The sequence below is a fragment of the Penicillium crustosum genome, assembly GCF_028827405.1.
Source record: "Penicillium crustosum strain IBT 35664 chromosome Unknown utg000005l_segment0_segment0, whole genome shotgun sequence".
Taxonomy (NCBI): Eukaryota; Fungi; Ascomycota; class Eurotiomycetes; order Eurotiales; family Aspergillaceae; genus Penicillium; species Penicillium crustosum.
In genome coordinates, this window is record NW_026623126.1 from 808,072 (window position 1) to 831,033 (window position 22,962).

A 22,962-nucleotide genomic window follows, 5' to 3' on the forward strand; every position below is an offset into this window, starting at 1 on the left:
CCTAGCTGATCACAGCCCAAAGGCCAATCCACCAACAGCAGCAGCCAAGACAGCAGCCAGGATGCCAGTCCCACTAACGCTCACACTCTCGGCAGAACTTACCCCAATAACCGGACCAGCTGAAACAGTATCATCTGTCGAATCAGACACAGTGGCAGACGGAGCAGCAGCACCGGTCGGCAAGGCAACAGGTGCTGTCGAGCTTTTAAGAGAAGTCGCCTCGTAAGGAGTCGAGAACGAGTAACGAGCCGAACTCCTACTAAGCGACGACGTCGCCTCCGCTCTGTTTGTCGCATAAACAGACCATATAGTACGAGTACTGGTGATTGTAGATGTAACCGTCTGAACAGTATAGGGTGCATAAGAAGTCCAGTAATAGAACCAATAAGTCCTATAAAAAAAGAATCAGCAAACCCCATCCAGTCATACCAAACCAACCCAATCCCCACAAAGATGTAACATACCAGTAGACAGTAGTATAATAATAATCCCAATCAACCTCAACATAGGTCGTCGTCGCCCGAGTCGTCTCAATCTCCGTCTCCGTCGCCGTAGACGTAACATCCGGAACCGTAAGCGTACCCCCAGATCCAATGCCATCGTATTCCCCAATACAACCGCTCAACGGGCAACAAACCTTCTCCCCATCGTAGATGCGACACTTCTTCCCCGCCCGACAATAGTAACCATCTGAACAGCACTCCCCGCCTAGCGGCGCGCATCCCCCGGTACAGCACTTATATCCAATCGAACATGTACCACCGCCTGCGCAGCATGTCTCGCCTATATTGGCACAGTACCCGTTCCCGCAGCATTTCCCGCTGGATGGACAACAGCGGCTGGTATCGTAGGCGCATTCGCTGTATCCGATTCTGCATTCTAACGCGCGGGCGTTTAGACCTGGGTTCTCGGTGAAGAGGGAGAATCCATCGTCTGTATTGAGGGTGACGTTTGAGAGGAGTTGGGGTTCGTTTTTGGGGATTGTTGTGCTTGTCGCTAGGTTGGTGAGGAGGAGGGATAGGGCTAGGGTTGTAAAAGAGGGAATTTGGATTCGGGAGAGCATTTTGGAGAAGGGATGGAAGTATAGATGTTTGATAGCTTGTGCCCTGCTTTGGAAAATATCGTCGGAATTGGGGGCGGAACTACGATTTTATGTCGCTGTTGTCCCCTGGACACTTCCTACATTCACGCGGCTGGTAGAAGGTAAATAATGCCTCTAGCGAGGTTGTTTAAGGTTATTGTTCGTATTCGCGGGAATTTGGGGGTCATGTTTCCTCGTAAATACGAGATAGTGCCGCTTGGCGCCGGACTCGAGCCGCTTTTTTGTGATTAATTTACGAGTTTCTCGCTATATGGGACCAAGAAGAGGAGTTTTGGAACTGCGCTAGCCATTTAGGCTTGGTGCTAGGCTAATTTCTTGTTGACAGCCTTGGTGTGAAGGGTCTGAAGGGTCTGAAGTGTTCTTGGCTTTAGGGCTTAGCGATCCTCGTGATAGCGTTCAACTCCACTTGGTTAGACTCGGATGCTCTCCTGGTGTTTCTTTGTCGAGATGAATCACTGCTGCCCATCCTGTTAGACCAAATTGAAATTTGCTCGGTTTTGCACTCTCGTAGAGTTCAACCTCTATCATTGGAGGGGGTCGACGTTGTGAAGAGGAGCATATGTTTTTCGAAAAGAGACAAGACCCTCTCCTTTTATATCCTTTTATGTATATTTATTTGTGTTATATTAACAGTATCTTGGCTGCCATTGAGCACACATGTTTGTATAGTTTGAATGTGTTTGGACACTCCCTTGTCACCTTTTCTTTTTATAATTTATATAATTTATATTATTTTCGACATTGGATGCATCGCTAGGCATGGAACATAGAAATAAAGTTGCATTAAAGTAAACGATGAACCTCTGTAGCAAAGCAATTTATGTCTAGATCACCCTAGCACTCAAACTTCCAGATCTGCCTTGGTGGGTAGATCCTGCTTGTCTTCGATGGTATCCTTTCCCTGCACGATACAATGTTCCTTGGCAATCTCCTTTGCCTTCCGGGAAGCCACTCTCTTAGCTGGAGCCTCCCTCGGTTCCACTGCCTGAACGGCTTCGTCTTGGCGCATTACGCCTGCCACGGAGATGCATTTGCAAGTCAAAGTACTCAGTAAGCGACGTAGCCTGGTCACAATTTTTAGGCCTCATTGTCCTGCAGCGATATAGACGCATCACGAACTCGTTTTGCATTCGCTCCATCATTATAAGATTGTAATTCTTTCGGTCGAGAAGTAGATCGCCACGCTTATCGTTCCAAGTTTCGTTGGTCTTTTGGCCAATGAACGGACGCTTGAGGCTTTCATCGCGGATAGCATCAACTCTTTTCTGGTACTTGAGACTCGTGTCGACTCCGCCTCTATCCGGGGAATTTGGGGGAACCCTCAAATACTTGTAATACTTTTTGCCGGCTGTGGTGATTCTACTTCCACTCCTGACTTGACTAGGATGCCAGTTAGGGTGTTTGGCTGGGGTATACTCGTCTTCTTTCTTTGGAGCTTGCTCGGTGAAACCTGCTGCCGGAGCTTCGTGGGGCTCATTGTCTTCCTCTAGCTTGGTGGCATCCTCTGGCTTGGTGATATTCTCTGGCTGATTGGTATCTTCTGACTTGTTGGCATGCTGAATCAGGACCTCTTCATGGGTGCCGCTATCAGGGCGGGCGGGTGAAAGGCTGAAACGCATGTCAGCTCGGAGATCGGCCAAGATCTTTTTGAGCCTTTTGATTCTTTGACACCAGTTGCCACGAATAAGGCGGACGGAGAAACGCTTCTTGGGTGGGGAGTCGGTCCTGGTTTCCCCAACGTTTAAAGACATTGCAAGTGAATAAAGGATGTGGGTGGTGGGAAGTGCGTCAAGACAAGCTCATAGATGTTATCTATTGAGGAGTAATGAGGGCTGATACGACTTTAAATTTAGATATTGGAGAGACAAGAATTGTTGAAAGAGAACAGGCTGACACGCAGCGAGGTGATTGTGGATGGACGTGACAATGCAGTGGACGTGAGATTCTTGGCAAAGAAGATAAAAGTTTGGGAAACTGACAGGCCTCTGAGGTCCAGACTCTAAGGCATGTTGTAGGAGAGCACAGATTAGCTTTCACATGGAAGACGAGAGGTAATAGTAGGTGAAATTGTGACGTGAAGAAAACAAAACAATGCCAGTATCTAACCTGGGAGCTACTCAACTGGCGATTCATGGGTGAATAAACAACATATATATATCTTTCTTTTAGTTTCTTGCCTTCTATCTTCTGCTTTAGAATACTAGATATGCCACTCTTATCCCCAAGCATCAAGTTCTGTAGACACTACACAGAGTCTTCTGATATAACACATTGAGAACCATAATTATAGACAAAACCCGACTCTATCCCTCGCGCATATCGACCTTCCATTTTAAAAATTTCATTTTATTTTGAATAGCTCGAGCTTTCACCTTTCGACCTATACCCGAGCCCTAATATGACCCGATTCGGATATGTGACAGACCACGTGATATCCCCGAGACCGGCGATCGAGATGATGATGATAATGATAACACATAAAAGAGACAACTTAACTTGGATTTAACAAATGCACGGATTCCGAAAGTAGTTCTGAGTCATTGCTTGGCATCCTATTTTGACTGTTAGATATGGGCTAATCGTATGTCTATAGCATCCTAGTAGCTCGCAGGTGATAGCTAGCAAGCGATAGCTAACAGCTGATAGCTTTATAAGAGACCAGATGCAAAGTAGAAATATACCAATTCCAACACAACATGTAGAACGGACCAAGATCCATAGGAGGTAAGGATAGCCTCGGGGGGAAAAAGATTTAAGGTTATCCTCGGTGAAGAGCTGGGGCCAAAACACCGAAAGATTTTCCCTCAACCCCAACCCTCCCGAGGTCAATCTTAATCCCAACCTCAACGGGGATTCTAATTAATTCTCGGATATTTGAGCTTATGAGTCACGCGATTCCGTGCAGACTATAGGCCTTTCCTTATATATCGGATAAGCCTTCCTTATATATTGGGGTCAGTGTTTTTCTCCGCCAAGATCCACACCCCTCTCTTTATCAGATCCGAAAACGGAATCTTCTTTTTTCTTTCGGAGATTCACATCGAGGTATGTGTACCTCTCTTTGACCTCGGCAAAGGGTTATTCTCTTCCGAACGAAACTGGAATATACGAAATGAATTCCACTAACTTATAATTCACAGAACTCAATTAGCACTGCTTTTAGCCCGCGCTTTGGTACAGTCAATTGACTGTTTGCCCGCAAAGAGGCCAAATAAAAAGTTTATACACTTATAATCATAATAAAGTGACAAAATGTCCACCGAACATCAACATGCCTCTGTCGGCATTGACAAACAACCTGCCGTTGAGGATATCTCTGAGCAGCCAGAAGTAGCTCAAAGCCAGACGTCCTCGGACGACAGCGAGTCCTTGGACCACAGCGTTGCCAACATCGAACGGATCTACAGGTGAATCACATCTCCGAGAACCAATTCAATCTCTAAATCTAACATCCACCAGAAAACTGGACCGTCGCATCATCTCCGCATTCTGGGTCCTCTACTTCCTCTGTTCAGCCATCCGCTCAAACGTCGGCCTGGCACAGACAATGAACGCAGACTCCGGCCACGATCTCGCAAGTGTGCTCAACCTATCCCGACACCAGATCTCAACCGGTCTTGCCCTCTTCTACGTCTGCTACGTGATCTTCGATCTCCCCTCAAACTTAATCATGACCCGTCTAAGCCCCCACGTCTGGATGAGCCGCATCGTGATCAGCGTAGGCCTAATCGGAAGCTGTCTCGCCGCAATGAAAGCAGCATGGAGCTTCTAGTACGTTCAAACCCCCCCCCAAAACTCCTCATTCTCTGTCCCATATCCAATATCTAACAACCCCCCCAGCCTCCTCCGCCTCCTCCTCGGTATCGTCACAGCAGGCATGTGGCCCGGCATGACATACTACCTAACCCTATTCTACCCGCCGTCACGTATCGGCAAACGAATTGGGCAATACTTCACAGCCTCCCAAGTCTCCGCCGCAGTCGTAGGCCTCGTCTCCGCGGGCTTCCAAAAAATGGACGGCGCCCAAGGCCTCGTCGGCTTCCAATGGATGTTCCTCATCTACGGCGTCATCACCATCGCCCTGGGCTTCACCCTGCTATGGTGGTTACCAGACAGACCCACACCACCGGGCGAACCCGCCCCGAAACGCTCTTTGATGATGCGCTGGCTACCTACCACCGCACCCGCGCTGAAAGGCGACGATGCCGTCGTGCATTACCATGATCTGAAGCGTGTGTATCACTCGTCCGCATGGACGATGCGGGATCTGCTCGCGGTGTTCTTGGATTGGAGACTTTACCCGCTGCTGGTTATGTACTTTGGTGTTGTGGGTGTTGGTATCGGTGTACAGTTGTATGCGAACGTGATTATCAAGGCTATTGACCCGACTTTGAGTGATATTTCCTTGAGTCTGTTGACGGCTCCTATTTGGATTGTAAGTTTTCTTTTTTCTCCCTCCATTCCCATCTTTCTTCTTTGTTTTGGGATCTCTTTTCATTCATTCATTCATTCATTCATTCGCTAACATCTCCTTCCCCTCTCCTACAGATGGACCTAATCGCCATCCTCCTCGTAACCCCGCTCTCAGACCGCTTCCACCGCCACCGTGCAATCTTCTTCTCAATCCCCGTCCTCCTACAAATCCTCGGCCTCCTCCTAACAAGCTACGCGGGCACAGACGCAAACCCCTGGCCACGATATGGCGGACTGTTAATCGTTGGATTCGGACTCGGTCCCACGGTCCCGATTACGATGACCTGGACGACGGAGATCTTCCAGCCTCGACATGGCGAGGTCGGCGTAGCTGCTGCGTCGGCTGTTGTCTCTGGTCTTGGTAATCTGGGCAGTATCCTTACGACGTATGCGTTGTATTCTGGGTGGAAGAGTGACTACGAGGCGCCTGGTCGGGAGAAGTATAGAAAGAGTAACCTTGTCATGATTGGTATTCTCGCGGCGAGTATCCTTTCCGCGGCGTTTATGGAGGTCATGTTGCGATTTGTTGATGGGAGGTATCGTGATGATGATGCTGATGGCGCAGTTGATGGGGCTGCGAGGCGGGAGGTGCGCCAGCGTGGTTTGCATGGCCTTGGGGCTGGTGTTACGCGTTGGTTGAAGCTGGGAAGGTGATTGATAGGTAGACTTGTGTGTGTCTATGTGTGAGGGGTGTGGCCGTGGTGGAACGGTAAAAGTTCTAATTTTGCTGCTTGTGTTGATGTGTGGGACTTCAGTAGAAAGATAGAAGTATAGAAGAGAATGAATACGATCTAATCTTGGACATAGATGACTTTTGGAGAATACTCTGCTTCGTAAGGCAAAACTAATCAAATGAATAATGAACTGACGTATCCTAGATCCATGCTTCGTGGAGGTTGGTCTTGTTCGGGTATATGAGATTGTCATACACTCCAGCCTCTATCAAAGGGAAGACTTCCATTGGATACTAGAATGTGATACTAGATTGAGTTCAAGATCCTTCCATGTGGCACGAAGACGATCTGGCGAGACACACCCATGGACCCGATCTAGCTAAGACCAATGGGATTAAACGTGCAAAAAGTACAAAGAGCTCAATTGCCAAGCAGTGCTGGTATTGACTCAGACACGAAAATTACTCCAAAAGGTGAGGGTCAGTGCAAATGTTGAACTTGGTATTAATTGTCGATTCTCCAGAGGAATGATATCAGTATGATATCTCTCGATAAACGATGGTGTGGTTTTCCCATCCTTGAATATTCTATGCTATAGTACGTGTCACATTACCCTGTGAAGGGCAGTCGAGAGAAACAGAAAAAAAAACTAGGTGCGGCTGGTACAACGAGGGAGGGCCAGCAGTGACGCAATAAGCGGACACTGGAACCGGGAGAAAGAAAAAGGATAGAACAGGAGAAGAAAGACAGGAAGAGGAAGAGAGAAAAAGACAGATCGCGGAACATCTATGGGGGCTCCCTCACGCAGTCAGGCCGCTCTGGTCCGACTCCCAGGTTGACGCCGAGGGTATCGGAGCGCTAAGACCAAATGATTCCTATGCATTTAGAGACCACCACACATAGTCTCAACAATGATACCAGTGATCTGGTAAGGATCAGCGTTCGAGGCGGGGCGACGATCCTCGAAGTAACCCTTGCCGTCCTTAGCGCACTGGCGGGGGATACGGATGGAGCCACCACGGTCGGCAACACCGTAAGAGAACTTATCGATGCTACCGGTCTCGTGGCGACCGGTGAGACGCTCCTCGTTACCCTCACCGTAGACGGCGATGTGCTCAACGTGGCGGGCCTCGAACTTCTTCATGGCGGCCTCGATAACCTTCATACCACCCTCGGCACGAGTGGCCTTGGTGGAAACGTTGGAGTGAAGACCGGCACCGTTCCACTCACCCTTGATGGGCTTGGGCTCGAAGGAGATACGGACACCGAACTCCTCAGCGACACGGTGGAGAAGGAAACGGGACATCCAGAGGTGATCACCCACTGAAAAAAAACAGTTAGTCTCAAAGATATTTCATTGTCAAGAGATTTAGCAAACTTACTATCGATACCGGGGCAGGGGCCGACCTGGTACTCCCACTGGGAGGGCATGACCTCAGCGTTGATACCGGAGATGTTGATACCAGCGTACAAGCAGGCACGGTAGTGAGCCTCGACGATATCACGGCAGTAGACCTTGCCGGTACCGACACCGCAGTAGTAGGGACCCTGGGCACCGGGGAAACCGCCACGGGGCCAGCCGTATGGCCATCCATCAGTACCGAGGAGAGTGTACTCCTGCTCCAGACCGAACCAGAAGCCCTCGTCGGCGTTGGTCTCCATCAGGCGGTTGGCTTCGTGACGGTAGTTGAACTTGTTGGGGCTTCCATCGGCGTCCCAGGTCTCGCAAAGGACGAGGATGTTGTCACCTTGGCGGAAGGGGTCGGGGTAGTAAGCGACGGGGCGAAGGTAGACATCGGAGTTGTCACCGGGGGCCTGGTTGGTGGAGGAACCATCGAAGTTCCACTCGGGAAGCTCATCAACACTCGTGACGGGCTTGAACAGAGTCTGTGAAAGGATTCCAGTTAGTGAGGTGTTCTGAAGGAGCACTATCTCACGTGACGGCGGGTGGCTGCGTCGCTTGCTAAATTCAAGAATCCCCGTGCACAGGGCTTATCGAAGCCCGAGAGGGGATTCCAGATAAGAACATGCAGCAACCACGCCCCACCAGTCCACCAGTGTGTACCCCAGGAGATAAGAACCTGGAGACCAGATTGAGATGAGTCATACCTTTGTCTTAGAGCGAGTACCACCGTTGGAATCAATCCAAACGTATTCAGCTTGGACACGACCACGCTGGTCGAGGTTCATGTACTTCATGAGCTGTTTCCCCATGTCAAGTCAGTATATGTCATTCCTCTCTGGCTCGAAGGCCATTGTGGAAATCCAAAATCAAGAATCAAACGCACATTCCCCGTGTTGGAGACGACAGTTGCAGATTCGGACGCCTGTAGAGAAGAGAAGAGGTTAGGCTCAGTTTTCAACACTAGGGATGAAGAGATGACTCGTACCATAATGAATATGGGGTATGTGTGATGATGGTTTAAAACCTGGTTTTCAAGCAATCAAGCAACTTTTGGTATAAGTCCCGAAGGAAGGAAAACACGAGAGGGACCTCAAGAAGAAAGCAAAATTGAATATGGATGAGAAAATCCAAAGGAGGAGAGAATGAGTTTTAAAGATGTGGAGGGGCAAGGGAGGGATGATAACCTTTTTAGAAAGGAAAAAAAAAAGAATTTAAATTTAGTCACTGACTTTCTTTTTTGGGAATTTTCTTTTTTTGATTTTTGATTTTCTTGGCAAAATCAGGAAGGCGCGGCTCAGCCACTACCTAAATAGGTTAAGCGTTGTATTGCATTGTATTGTGACTGTAAAGCTCTGGCCCGATACGGGGTACCGATAAAGTACCTCATACATTTTGGTCGCGTCGTCGGCAATCCCTCTCCTGAAACCGGTTGTCGTTGGGGAAAAAAAAAAAAAAGGCCTCACTCTATTTTAGTAACATTTCAATATAACATTTTTAATGCCTCAATATCAAAATAGAACATTTACTATTCTCAGATGTCAAAAGCACCTTTTTTTCTTTTTCTTTTACAACCGAGGGGAACGCAGTAGCCTGTGAAAGTTGAAGTTTCAACTTTTTACCGAATTCAACGCCACTCGTTAACTTCCGTGTCATCATCTTCGCATCATTTAGCAATACCCTTCGCCGGTCCTCGCCGAGGGATCTACTATTATACCAGGTTGATTTTGTTATATTCGAATCTAGAATGTGATTACTCCGTAGCATTCCATTCTACCCGTTTACTCCGTACTTCCCCTACAATGTAGCTCTTCTCCAGACTTTCACCTCCGCATCTTCGAGATGTCTACCAAACCGCTCCCCTTACCCGAACCAGTCAAGTCTCCGTATGTGCACTGACTGGCGATAGCCCTAACTAGGGCCCAATCAGCGGTCTGACCTTGTAATGAAACTCTATGGAATACAATAATATGAGCAATCCATCCTCTCCCGTTGGACCGATAAGATATATAGAACAGGCACGGATTACAGGGGATGTTAATATGTAGAGCCGAGTATAGCGCATGGCCCTTCCCAGATCTGGTGTTCTTATCCGGCCTTCTCTCCGAAGTAAAACACCTCCACGTCTTATCAGGGTATGTTCATCCCACTGAGATACACATCTTCCCAGCCTCAAATGTAAATATTCATGCTAAACAGATAGTGCTATATTGGTCACGCTTCTTAGCAACCGGCGCCAGGACCCCCGGGCCGAGCGCATATCAGGTGCACATCCCGCAACTGCATAGGGTGGGAAAGTGTATTCAAGACGAAAAAGCAAGGTGAATTCCAGGTGAACTCTTTGAGTCCGTTAAATTGTAATATAAAGGCGGTTTTTTTGTTTTTTTTTTTTTTTCAATCTTGCAATTTCAATCACGCGCGCGTCGCGAGAATAGCTATCGAAAACTGTACGGAGTACAGCGCGAACGGCTAAGTACTCCGCCGTTCCTGAGCGTCCTCGGAGCTATCACCAAATGATAATAGCGCAATTCGTTATCGCATGGCATGTTGAATGGCTAGAACGTCGTTGTTTTGCTAAGTACTCCGTACTTTGTACCTATACCTTTTTACACGCGCCGTTATCATTTTGAATATCTCGTTCCTGCAGATGGATAAGTACCCACAAAGTACATATGCTACTTGAAATCACGCGAGTCGGACCGGCACAGAGTACATCCACTATACCTCTGTAATACAAGATCCGCACAAACTCCATTTACTGGAGAAGCCAGCCACACCGCGACTGGGATATCAAGTCATAGCCAGGCCAGTGGGGTGGACCGTGGCAAAATGTTCTCGAAACCCCCGGCGATTCATCAATCAGACCAATCAGACCCGCTTTGGGGGGACCGCCCCGACACCGGCCATGGATAAGAGAATCAAGGCAGTATTACAGGTCGACAGGGTATTTCGGTTATTCATATGTGTGATTTCAATTATGTACTGTAAGAGTCACGAGTCCGTGGGAGATTTTGGATGTGTTTTCTTAGGTAAGAGCACTTAAGGACCGAAGTTTAATATTCTTATATGGGTGCACAAAAGAGATGCATCTCGGAAGATTTAGGTCAGGGATTCTCCAAGAAATAATAAAGTGGCGACGAGATCTCCTTCCCCCGTATTTTCTCCGGCAAATGGAAGACTGGCAAATGTCGGGAGTTTCAGGAATCTAAGGTGACTGAGTGGCTAAGGTTCCGATCTTCAGCCCTGTGCTCCTTATTTCTCCAGGTTTTTGGTTTTGGTATAGTTTTAGTGCAATACCAAACCCATCTATCTTAAGAGTCATGTTCTACTCCGTAGCTTGGAGCCATATTAACCTGAACAGTTCGCCTCTCACTAGTATATTAATAGCATCCATGGATCCTAAGACATCTAAATTCGGGCTTAGTCACCGGCCAAGTCCGGGGGGCTGTGCGTGGTACTGTGTACCAGTGGTGTATGTAGTGTATGTAGTGTACTCTATACTCCGTATAAGTTACATATTTAGTGTGAATACAATGTAAGTCTCATCTAAGATAGAATGCAAAGAAAATCCATTAATCTGCATACAATATGAGAGAAATAATATGGAAATATCATTGAAAATGTCGAATATAAAAAACCATCCCCATAGATCGACATTTACCCTTTCTTATCGTACCCTTCTCATTGGCTCTTAGCGCCAGTGACAAACCGCGCTGACTAGAATATCGCACATTCAACTGATATTCACGTAATTGCTTTCTTCTTATTTGCTGGATCGAATTAAATCAGGTCAGATGTTCCCATATCTTACCTAGAATAACCGAGTTTCCTATCCAACAAACATATTTTGAGCGTTTTTATAGGGAAACTATGTTGAAAATGCCTCATCGGAATGTTCGAAAGCGGAACGAGGGGTGAACATGACACATGGATACTCCATAGATCAGTTTGATCTTCAACAAAATACTATTTCTGATATTGATCACCAGGCTGTTTGGAATAGAGTGGCTCTCATGCCAAGGTTTTATACTGGCATCGGACATCTTGCCCAGCCGGTAACCACATTCAGCTATCCAGATCCTAAATAACTTGCTTCCAAGATCCGCATATGAACAAAATGAGAATACATAAATGTGGTATAATAGAAACAAAAAAGCTGGTTGACCGCCAAGAGGTAGTCGCGGACTATGACATAGATAGCTCCATATAACTACATAGCGGGTCACAGGAAAACATTCAAAAGCGCCCATTTATGGTTAATCACACCAATGGTCGGCGCTAAACCCTCACTTTTTGACGTGTTTCTGACTCAATTTCGAATAATGTCTCATAAACTCACTGGCATGATATCCCTTGCACCTGGCAGATCCGTTGACCGGGAAAATTGAGATCTAAGACCTCATTTATTGTACTCCGTACAGGTCTGAATTATACCACATCTAGGCCTTCAGCCGACTTGAGAAAACAAAGACAGCCAACGCGTCTACTCCGTAGTTATTCCATACTCCATACAGCATTGTATAACGTGATCGGCACAGGCTCTTATTATTGACGCCCAACTCTATTAAAATACAGGCACTGATCCATCAAGGTGTATCTGGGTACTCCGTATTCACTCACATCACCTAGTCAGGGTCGGTCTAGTGTACGGAGTAACCTGCCCTATTTCCACCCAATCTATATTTTATGTTTCAAGTAATAGCCAATGTCATTCGGAAGTACAGAGTAGTACAAGAGTATGAACCCAATAGAAACTTGGAAATGACGCACAATGGCCCAGGTCCACGAACCCCGCATCATAGTTACGGCCTAGACTTATCTGATCGACTCTGAAACAAACTGCCACATTTGCTTAGGTACACCTACATGCATATGTACCTAGATGCATCCATACGAGAGGTCTGCGTTATTTTTGAAAGATCCTTTCAAGGTACGCTTTGAGTATAGGGATAAAAAAAATTGTTTTACATCAAAATATAGAGGTTTGAGATGAGTGGTGCATGTGGAATCCACAAAGCTGAAGCATATATATATACAGTAATGTTGTAGTTCACACATAATAATGAACGTAACAACTCTGACGCCATGTTTGTGTTTATATCAAAGAAAATGCGCTGCAATATTAAACAACATCTGGGTGCTATGCTTTCATATTCGCCGGCGTTTGCTATCTGGCTAAGTATAAAGACTTCGTCTTCCACACATACTCTCTTCTTTTCATACATACTTTCCTAGCTATCTTGCGCATCATTATATTCAATAGTCGATACTCCCCGAAATCTTCATATATATAATATATATATATATATATGCCTCAGCAGCGCTATTTCCATCTAGATGATGAAATGGCGGGTAGTTAGTCTAAACACACACATGATGCGAGGCAACAATGTCGACTTTGACGGAGGTGGGATCAAGGGTTCTCGTGGAACACCAATATCACTCCCGGGATTCTGTTGATACAGAGTTAGCCTAGGACCCATCGTCTTGCCACCTGATTGTCGCTGGTCAGCTCAAGACCACTTAAAGGCCGCGATTACACCTCCCCGTGGTTTCCTCTCAGTATATGATATCCCAATAGGAATGTGGTCACGGTTTTACTAAGTGGCTCGAACAATGGATATATCAAAAGCAGCCGATACACGTTTCAATAATCCTGTTGGATACAAAACATAGCTGTTCGAATCGTTCCCTTGGTACTGAAAGGCAACGCTGCACTTCTGTAAGTGTCTTGAATATATGAACATCTCGGTATGCATTGCTAACACGGCCAGCTCGTTTTGTCTGCCTTCCAGCAGGCCCTTTCTGCGCTACTGGGAAATGATATTGCAAATCGCGTCGGGCACGTCAAAGAGAGCGTCAAGAAGCTCATTCGGGCAACTCCAACGCGCGGCACATGCTGATTCCAATAGTGATGAGCTTGAGACTCACCCCATTCCGATGGTTTTGTCTACCAACATACACAACTAGAAAATCTTGGTGATCTTGTGGAAGCTTCAACTTGAATTAGAAAACAATGATGTAGATGAATGTATATATCACCAGTCACATTGTGTGATTGAGTATTTGCTTAAGCTTATCTAGAATTAGATATTCGGGTCTCAATTGAGTAGAAACCGGTGACAGGGTAGCCAACCAGTAACCCATACAATATGAGTCATGTGGCAGAAGAATCCTGGAGCAGCTTGGATGCTCGAGTACCCCGAGCGCAAACTGCTACTTCAGCTAGCAAGGTCTTACACTAAGTGTAGTGTAAATTGCGACCAATGTACAACTGCATTTTAGCGGGTTGCATAGCAATGTCAAGCATGACTCAAGAGAAACCGCGACTAGGAATTGCCTTGACCTGGGGATACAACAATGTTGTATCTCAGTGTCACTGGTTATCACCCATTGCCAGCTCGCTGTTGCATCCAACGCAATACCCACTCAACTAAAATGCTCAAATCTTGCGAGATCTCGAGCACTCTGGCAATCTTCTTTTGTACATCCTGGAGCCCTGAATCAAGGTTATCCATACCCTGCATTTCAGTGTCGCCACCTGCTTCACCGTCCACTAGCCCAGCAATCTCCACAACTGAGATCTGCCCGTTCAGCCCGACTTCAAAGCAAATTGCGATTTGTCTTGGGGTTTGAATTGATTGAGTGGTATCGGAGCGGCTCTCGTTGTAGTTCTTTTGGTCCGTGATGAGTAACATGAGAGCAGGAGCTTGACCGAGTTGGATACGCAATGTCACATCCACTTTGACATCGTCCACGGACAGTTGGTTGGGACTTTTTCCTCCACTGGAGGGAGTTGAAATTCCAACTCCAGAGTCAGTCTTGCTATCATCTGAGCTACCCAGACCCAGCAGCAGATTCAACCTCTCCTCATTCGGATCATCGTTGTTCAATATTATAGGCCCGTCGTGGCCAGCGAAGAGGTCCGGGGCTTGGACAGGAGGAGCGCGGGCATTTTTGGGGGTTGCATTTGAAGATTCGGTTGTGTTGGCCTGGTCCTTGGAAGGAAGATTGAACGTCTTCCGAATCAAATTGGCTAACACGGCATACTGCCGCAGGATCTACACCGGGTTAGTGAAAGACAATACCGGGCGAAAACACACATACTGGAAGGATATCTGCGAGCTGTCGGGGGTGAGAGAAGGGTAGGTCGCGGATGGTGCAACCGGTAATGGACTCAAAGGATTGGAAAGTGTAGTTATGTTGTTTCGTATATTGCTCGCCCTTCGAGTCAACAGCATGCACTGACATCCGGCGCTTTCTACGGCCAATTTGAGGGGATGAAACCGGCGACGCCAACGCCGAAGATTCCGATACTAACAGCGCATCGTATGTGATCATCTTAAACTCCTGTGGTAGCTGCATACCAAGCTGACGATAGATCTCGGAGGCTGCAAGAATAGGAACGTCGAGTGCAGGCTCAAGTTTACCGACGAACCGGCGGTTGGGTGGCGATGATTCCAGCATGCTAGAGTCCAACGCCATGGGATCATGGTTGCCATGGGTCAACCGCGTGGTCTGTGGAGGTTCAAGCCAGTTCACAGACCCAGCGGCACCATTTGATGGAAGTAACTCGGTGCTTTCACCTGCAGTAAAAACTTCACTCCCAACCCACTCCTTTGAAATGCGGAGTGACGGATAGCCCTCTTCGCATTCAATCATGACAGTCCATGATCTACTTTGGTCGTCCATCTCGCCCTTTGAGCCTTGGTCATGTTGCGGGTCAATCTCCATGGCATCCGGAGATAATAGGCTTTGCTTCGCATCCAGGACTTTGGCTTGCTCAACCCAATACTCCAATCCGAGCCCGATTCGAGTCCCCTTATGCATGGTAGGACGTCCGATGACACCTGCGCAAAGATGCTGATACTCGCCGCCGTGTTTCCCATTCTTGTTTTCTTCCACCCAGATTCGCCTGAAGTTCTCTTCAAGATTCTCTAAGGCCTCAAAGCAATTAACCTCTTGGCTGAGTTTGTCAAGTTTTGCAAGCCATTGTAAATTTTCGTGGAACTCTTGGAGTGACCTCCATTTCCCGCATTCAGCGTCTTCCGGGGACTGGGCGAGGGTACGTTTTAAGACCGCTGTAGCTTCCTCGCGCCGCACACCTTCCGTGTATTCAGGCGTGGCATATCGCAGACTGACGTCTTTGACGACATCCTGGCCAGGGTAGAAATCGATCTCAAGATCGACGAAGTTACCGGCGATGTTGAGATTATCGTCCTGCCAAATAGACTCGAAATCTTCCAGTCGACTCAGCCGTTCCACGCTTTCGCGTGAAACTCCTCTACCAGATACTCGGGCCCGTAGAAGCTGAACGACCTCTTCAACGCGATGTCTCTGCTCTTCGTCGTTGTCGCGCGCAACTCCGAGCTTGATTCCCTGCATGCCGAGGTTCTGGATGTCGCTCTCATTCATACCCGCGCCAACAAGACCATCATGCACCGCAGGAGAAGGACTGATGCCAGTATACCCACCAAGCGCCAAGAGGGCCGAAGGCGAGCTGAAATTGACAGTGTCGTCGACCCCGTTAGGCACGGCAAGAGGGGTAGCGTATTGGTGGGATGAGCCACTCGTGTGATGCGCATTGGCAGGTCCAGAGCCTGTTGGTGTTCTCATGGAAGGCGATTTATGGGCGAGAGATCGAGAGAGAGGGGCGGAGGATGGATGGGGAGAGGAGAGATGGGTTGGTGTTGCGCCAGGTTTGGCTGAGGGAGTCGCCATGGTCAAATGAAAGGAATCACCAGAGCAGGGTGCGAAGAGTTATTGAAGATTAGAGACAGTCAAATCTGTGAGAAAAAAATTGGGTATCATAAAAAAGTATTGAAGCACAGAACGCAAGGAAGCCGGGTATCTTTGAATGCAACTCAATTCTCACCGGCGTAAGTGCCAGTTTGGTGGGTGCACGAGGAAAAAAAAATCGTCAAATGATTGTACAGATCAAGTATCATAACGCATCCGAAGCTCCCCCGTTCCCATGAACACTGAAATTAACAAGCACGATTCATTTAGAGAGAGAACATTCCAAACAGACAGCTCCGTCGAAAGACAATCACGTGTGTTTACACTGTTTGTCTTTATCGTCATCTCCTTCTGTAATCAACTTACTGCAGTTGAATAACTGTGAACCCGAAATGTATAGAGTCATATTCCATGAGAACTATGAAAACAATTGCGACTTGTAATATTAAAGAAACAGGATAATATATCAAAAACAAGATTTAACCCATCTTACCCTGGACATCCGAGGTTTGGTGATGATTATTCTCTATGTCTGCAGGGATCCATAACAATTAACAAACCACATATTCCGCCAATTACTTAACCCAAAAGACGACACCGTTACATGTGTGCACACCAGAAAGCCACTATCCCGATTTTGCATCTTCTAATGCAACTCTCCAAGCTCGCTTCTTGGTAACAATTGACACTCGGACATACACTCCCACATACAAACGCAGTGGTGCGCCCCCTAGCGCTTGTTCCTCTTCGGCACACGGAGAAGCCAATAGAGGAAAACCGCCATGAAGATGTTGAACCCAACATACGCCCACAGCACTCCAAAGGCCATCCATCGCTGCGAGTAATCAGTCCCGAGATTTGCAAGGAACTGATCTGTTTCGGTAAATTGGCAGTACCGGCAGTCTTCGCCGTTGCCAATTGCGTCAGGATTGACGAGGGCACCGCCATTTTCCCTGATATAGTCGCGCATGTACTGAGCGCAGCTCTGATTTTGCGGCGCAATGAATGTCAGGAATTCGTTATCAGCGCAATGCATGGGTGCCTTGGCAAGAGCGGTTGAAAGGAATCCGGTGGCAAGGTATGTCAAGGGGTTGGCGCGGTATACCCAACCCCAGAAGTGTGGCATTGCAGATGGGGGAACGAGTAAACCGCAGACGCAGTAACAGATGAAAACGAGGAAAGTGGAAATGGTGGAGGCAATTTCGACGGCCCCAATACCCGATATCAGCATATGTCCGAACGTGCTGGCCCAGATGAACGTGACCCAGATCAGCAGGAAGATGAGAGTGCTGCGAGAATGCACTGAGTTGGTTACCTCGGCGTTCCGATAGCAGCCGAGAGGGTAATACCAACACAGGAAGGTGAAGATGGACAAGAACTAAGGGTACAGTATTGGATGTTAGTATTGGGTGGAGGAAAGATATGCCGAAAAGGGCTGCTCGGCTACACTTACCATGTACCACACCAACTCAACGAACATGCTAGTCAAAAGGAAGGCCTGCCAAGAGTATGTTTTTGACTGACGCTCACGGGCTTCGTACAAGGTCCGCTGAGTGACAAAGGCGGGAAGCGTCTGGAATATCAGTTCCACCAGGACAAGCAAGACGATGAAAACGCCAAACATCTGATTTTGCAGCCCTTGGTAAGTACTTTCCTCCATGAAGAAGGAAAATCCAATAAACAATGCCTACGACAGGTCAGCTAGGTTAGCTTTGCATCTGTTTTGGAAGGTGGCTTTTGACCTACCGACAAAATAGCGAGCTGCGCTTTGGAGTAGATATACCCAGGCGAACGCCAGTACTGTTGAAACACACGACGCCCAACCACCATTAATTGCGTGGCCATCGGCGCGGAGAACTCCCGGTAAGTGGAGGGATCGTGCGCATTTACTACAGCCGAAGGTTCATGGGCGAGCTCTCTCAGTTTGACAAGCTCCTTTCTAACATTCTGGTATTCTGGACTTTCGCGCCAAGTGGCGGGCCAGTCGATATCAGTGTGTGCTCCAGGAGCAGCTCCAATGATTTTCAACATATGCTCGGCGGGGTTAGCTGTCGCTGGACAGGGCTCTCCACCATTGCGGGTGAAGTAGTCCATAAGGGTCTTCGAATTTTGGCCAATTTCTCCAAAATAAACCGTCCTACCGCCTTTTGCTAAGAGAAGTAATCGATCGAAACGCTGGAAAAGCATCGCTGACGGTTGGTGGATGGTACAGAGGATCGCTTGTCCGTTCCGAGTTAGCTTCTCCATCAGGTTGCAAATAGACCATGAAGTCTGACTGTCCAGGCCCGATGTGGGTTCGTCGAGGAAAATAAGCAACTTGGGACGTGCGACAAGCTCAACTCCGATTGTCAAACGCTTTCGTTGTTCGACGTTGAGTCCCTCCCCAGGCACGCCGACAACAGCGTCGGCATACTCCTCCATACTCAGCAAACCAATAACTTGATCCACGTAATCCAGCTTCTCTTTGCGTGTATAATTTGGCGGCTGGCGAAGGAGGGCACTGAAAACTAGTGCTTCACGCACAGTGGAGGTATGCAGATGGATATCTTGCTGCTGGGCGTAGCCTGTTTGCCGTTGGAACGACTCATCACGATTGCGGCCATCTACAAGCATGTCCCCTGTGATGACGCCTGTCGTGACCCGGCTTGCGAGAACGTCTAGAAGGGTGGTTTTGCCGGCTCCGGAAACTCCCTGGTACAATTGCCCCTAGTTAGTATTCATTCAATATAACCATGAGTTTTGATTTATGGTGGGCTCCTCGGGTTCTCTCGCTGGGGATGATGTAGGTGGGGGTCCCACACTTACCATGAGTGCAGTCAATGTTCCCGGCTGAATCCATCCATCGACGTTGTCTAGGATCCGTCGAGTTTCACCTTTGATCTGGACGTCGTAGCAAACGTTCTCCCAGTGGAACACAGACTGTTGCTTCTCGACGTTGCCTTTCGAGTCAGAATCATTGGTTGCTCCGTATGGAACAAGCTCAGATCCCAAATGCTCCTCGTCGGTTTTCGCAGGCTTCACCTTCGTCTTGAGCAACTTGCTCCGTTGGAATACGAGCACCTCGCCTTTGGAGCGCTCGGCACTAACAACGTCAGAGATCCAAAGGTGGATAACAGCAAACAGAACGGTGAACGCGACGAGAATGCCCTCATTTCGCCAGCGGTGGGCATGCGAATAACCGTAGGAACTCTGGTAGAACGCTGTACCGCTAACTGTGCCGGAACCAGCAACTGATCCATGTGCTGTGCAGGTCTGTTGAAAGGGAGGAATGTGTTCATAACCGGGTCCAGATGGCACAAACTCAGCGCATGGAAACTCTCGTCCATGGAATTCGTTCGTCATCAATGCTTCGAATGCGTAAAATACAGGGTTGATCCATCGAATCCATGATGCCCAGCCACGCATGTAGGACACAGGTATGGCGAACCCTGTATATAGCGTCAGTCCGATGATGACGACTGATGCTGGAACCATAGCCTGCTCCAGGGTCTTGGTAATAGAGCCTAACAGCCGGAATGCCATCGAAAGACACATCATACAAGTGAATGAGACAAGCAAGTAAAAGAAGAATGGGCCAGGCTCGCGCCGAAGATTGGCCATAAAATAGCCAGTCACATTCATGCTGATAGTGAGGGCGATTTTATAGGGCATGTTGGTTATCATGGCCGCAAGCGCCTCGGCGCTGGGATGGTAAAACGCGTACCGACTGTGTTTCTCCACAATGTCACGTTTTTGGTAGAGCGTGATGATTTCAAGCATGGAAGTGAAAGTGTTCAGAAGAATCATGATGAAGATAAATGAGCCGCGGAGAAAGAAGGTAGAAGTGTCGTTTGGCATATTGTAGTAAAGACTGGAGACAAGCAAGATTTGCACAATGTTGATTATGAGCGTGGAGATGGGAACGCCAATCTCATTTTTGGTTTGTAACATGCCTCGCCATAGACACAATCGAACCTGGGCCCAATATGAGATCGTGTACGGGGACTTCTCGCGCTGCCAGCGTGACTTGTCGTTCTTTAGCGACAGAGCAAACTGCTTTGAATCATCACCATGGCATGGATGCTCGGTATTGAATTCCTCGATCTTTGACAGGAGCTCTTTGTGCTCGTTGCTATTCTTCCAACATTCTGCGAATTCGTCCGGGGTTTGGGGCACCAATCCTGTCATCCCAGGTCGGACAATGCGTTCGACAGGGCTGGTCATCGAAGTTAAGAAATCAGGAGTTGTTTGGGCTTCTGGGCATTCAAACCCAAGGTTTTCGAAGTAATGTTTTGCCTCCGAAGCCATACCGAAGTAGATCTGTCTGCCTTCATAGAAAACAGTCACTTTGTCAAAACACTGGAGTCAATCAGCATGAGTTGAAGAAAGCTAACCGCCTTGTATTTCTTACCTCGTAGGCTGCCTGTGGCGCCTGGTAGATGGCAACACATGAGGCAATACCGAAGACGTCCCCCTGCATCTGCAAAGTTTTGCAAAACTCCACGGCATTAGCACTATCTAAGCCGCGGGTGCTGTTGTCCCAGCATTGGAGCGGTGCGTAGCTCAAGGCCGCCTCTGCAATGGTCACCCGTTTCCTCTCACCCCCACTGACACCACGCACAAAGTCGTTTCCAACCTTAGTATTGATTGTGTGGCTAATTCCAAACATGGCCATGATGACATCGCGCTGGTGGCGAGCGTAACTCTCGCGGCTCATGCCACTGGGGATTGTACGAGGGGCGCGAGCAAGGGCTGCAAAGTAGAGCGTATCACCAACTGTGAGTGTTGGAAAGTGGTGGTCCAGTTCTGCGGTATAGATGGCCTCCCCGCGGAATTCGTTGTCCATTTGCTTCGCAGTAATGCCATGATAGTTCAAATGGGAATTCCGTCCGACGTTGAGCCCGTACGTATTGCCGCTGATTGTTTTCAAAAATGTTGAACACCCTGATCCTGGTGGACCCAATACACACAACTGCTCGCCGGGGAGAACCAATGCATTAACATCCCGAATGATCTTGACTTTCTGTCCCTGTGCTGTGTGCTTTCGGACAAAGTCGCCGACTGCCTTTAACAGCTTCGCGGGGGCATTTCCAACGCTCATCTGATAGTCGACACCGAGGCCATAGCCACCAACGTTCAGGTCCCTGGCAGCAAAGCCCACAACTCGGCGCGAGGTGCTACCCTCTGCAGAGTGTCGTGCATTGTAGAACTCCTTTGCCCATAGCTTTACATTGAAGTTGGGGCTAAGAGGGTCAAGGTTGGATTCGCGCGTATCATCATGTAGCAACTGAGACTTTAGTTGACCTGATTGAATGGAGAAACTGCGGGCCAGCTCAGCGACCTGCTGCTTTCGCAAACTTTCCTTTCTGTCAACCTCCGCCGGGGTGGCGAGGTCTTCGGATGTCCTATCGGTAGAACTAGATGATCCATTCAAAGGCTGGAAGCCTGAGCTTGACGACCACTGCCGTGACGTCGCTTCAAGCCCAACCGCCTCTCCAGCTGGTGGCATTCTGATAACTCGCAGGGGACCTCAGGGTCGATTCACACTCAGATTATCATGTAGCCCGCTCGCTCGAACCTAGAATGTCGTTCTCAGTTTACGAGTAGAACGATCGAAACTAGAGGAAACATAACTTAAGACCAGCTCTACGCTTAGATATTTGGAACTAAAAGAAGAAGGGGGTAGTACAGAAAGAGTATAAAGTATAATTCCAAGTACTGTCAAGTATAGCCCCTTACTGATTGCGCCTACGTTAGGGTTGCATTCACGCCCTGACTTTGATTGCTACCTACCTATGAATCAACAACAAGCACGGAGCAGGATCATTGGTTCTCCCGATAAATAGCAGACATATTGATCAAGCAGCCCATCTTAGCCGAGGGTGACCACTAACATCCATTATGCCATGATACATAAGCAGGCGATCTAGAAATTGATAGGCTCATCACTCATTTTTAGGTCAGTGTATGGGCAACTAAAGATCGCAGGCTGCCTGAATCGTGCTGCTAGGGATGCGTTCCCATCACCAATGACCAGTAAGAATCGAGCCTCGGTAATTCTATCCCTGAGAAAATGATTAATAATAAATTATTTATGCTGTGTAACGCACAGCATAAGTAAACCTCACGAGCGTTCCCCGTTATCCAACCAGACTTAATGTACGGAGTATGTGTGATTGAATCAGATTCATAGTAGGTTTATGGCTTGGTTCCTGATAGATTATGATTAGACTACTCCGTATTATACTCATGTTTATCTCCAAGGTTCCTACCTATGGGAAATAGAATGTACGAAAAGTACTTGACAGTTCCAGATATCAGTAGTCGCCGTCACGGGTCGGGCCGTTGGAGTAAACCTTGGACCTTGGATTTCACATTTGAGTATAGACCTCGGGAGCTACCTAGGCACCTAGGCAGGTACGGCAAGCATCACTCTTTCAAAGGAGACAGATATTCTTACATTATTCCACTGAACAACTGAGTACACCACGATACCAGCACGATACCAGCACGCCTTATGTTGTGTACAAGACAAGGGGCTTAATTGGTGCCATGCGTAGCCCAAAGAAAAACACTCGATATCGCCCAAAATG

General features: G+C 47.9%; 6 protein-coding genes across 6 annotated transcripts; 1 reads left to right on the forward strand and 5 right to left on the reverse strand.

The window, feature by feature from the left end:
• Positions 1–9: 9 nt before the first annotated feature.
• N7487_010994 (uncharacterized protein) lies at positions 10–1,063 on the reverse strand (the record flags this gene model as incomplete). Its single annotated transcript, XM_056878724.1, has 2 exons — positions 10–391; positions 465–1,063. 2 exons carry the CDS (start codon positions 1,061–1,063, stop codon positions 10–12), a joined length of 981 nt encoding a protein of 326 aa, XP_056724043.1.
• Positions 1,064–1,943: 880 nt separating this feature from the next.
• On the reverse strand, positions 1,944–2,853 carry N7487_010995 (uncharacterized protein; the record flags this gene model as incomplete). The annotated part of the gene is made up of 2 exons (XM_056878725.1): positions 1,944–2,166; positions 2,222–2,853. The coding sequence occupies 2 exons, from the start codon at positions 2,851–2,853 to the stop codon at positions 1,944–1,946; spliced, it is 855 nt and encodes a 284-aa protein (XP_056724044.1).
• A 1,501-nt stretch (positions 2,854–4,354) lies between these two features.
• N7487_010996 (putative MFS transporter) lies at positions 4,355–6,229 on the forward strand (the record flags this gene model as incomplete). Its single annotated transcript, XM_056878726.1, has 4 exons — positions 4,355–4,509; positions 4,562–4,873; positions 4,943–5,537; positions 5,651–6,229. 4 exons carry the CDS (start codon positions 4,355–4,357, stop codon positions 6,227–6,229), a joined length of 1,641 nt encoding a protein of 546 aa, XP_056724045.1.
• Positions 6,230–7,132: 903 nt separating this feature from the next.
• Positions 7,133–8,642, reverse strand: glnA (glutamate--ammonia ligase; the record flags this gene model as incomplete). Its single annotated transcript, XM_056878727.1, has 5 exons — positions 7,133–7,572; positions 7,632–8,136; positions 8,359–8,451; positions 8,538–8,576; positions 8,640–8,642. The coding sequence occupies 5 exons, from the start codon at positions 8,640–8,642 to the stop codon at positions 7,133–7,135; spliced, it is 1,080 nt and encodes a 359-aa protein (XP_056724046.1).
• A 5,395-nt stretch (positions 8,643–14,037) lies between these two features.
• On the reverse strand, positions 14,038–16,372 carry N7487_010998 (RNA polymerase II mediator complex middle subunit MED1; the record flags this gene model as incomplete). Its single annotated transcript, XM_056878728.1, has 2 exons — positions 14,038–14,712; positions 14,759–16,372. 2 exons carry the CDS (start codon positions 16,370–16,372, stop codon positions 14,038–14,040), a joined length of 2,289 nt encoding a protein of 762 aa, XP_056724047.1.
• A 748-nt stretch (positions 16,373–17,120) lies between these two features.
• Positions 17,121–21,878, reverse strand: N7487_010999 (putative ABC multidrug transporter; the record flags this gene model as incomplete). Its single annotated transcript, XM_056878729.1, has 5 exons — positions 17,121–17,768; positions 17,844–18,077; positions 18,137–19,081; positions 19,196–20,728; positions 20,781–21,878. The coding sequence occupies 5 exons, from the start codon at positions 21,876–21,878 to the stop codon at positions 17,121–17,123; spliced, it is 4,458 nt and encodes a 1,485-aa protein (XP_056724048.1).
• Between the last annotated feature and the right edge of the window lie 1,084 nt (positions 21,879–22,962).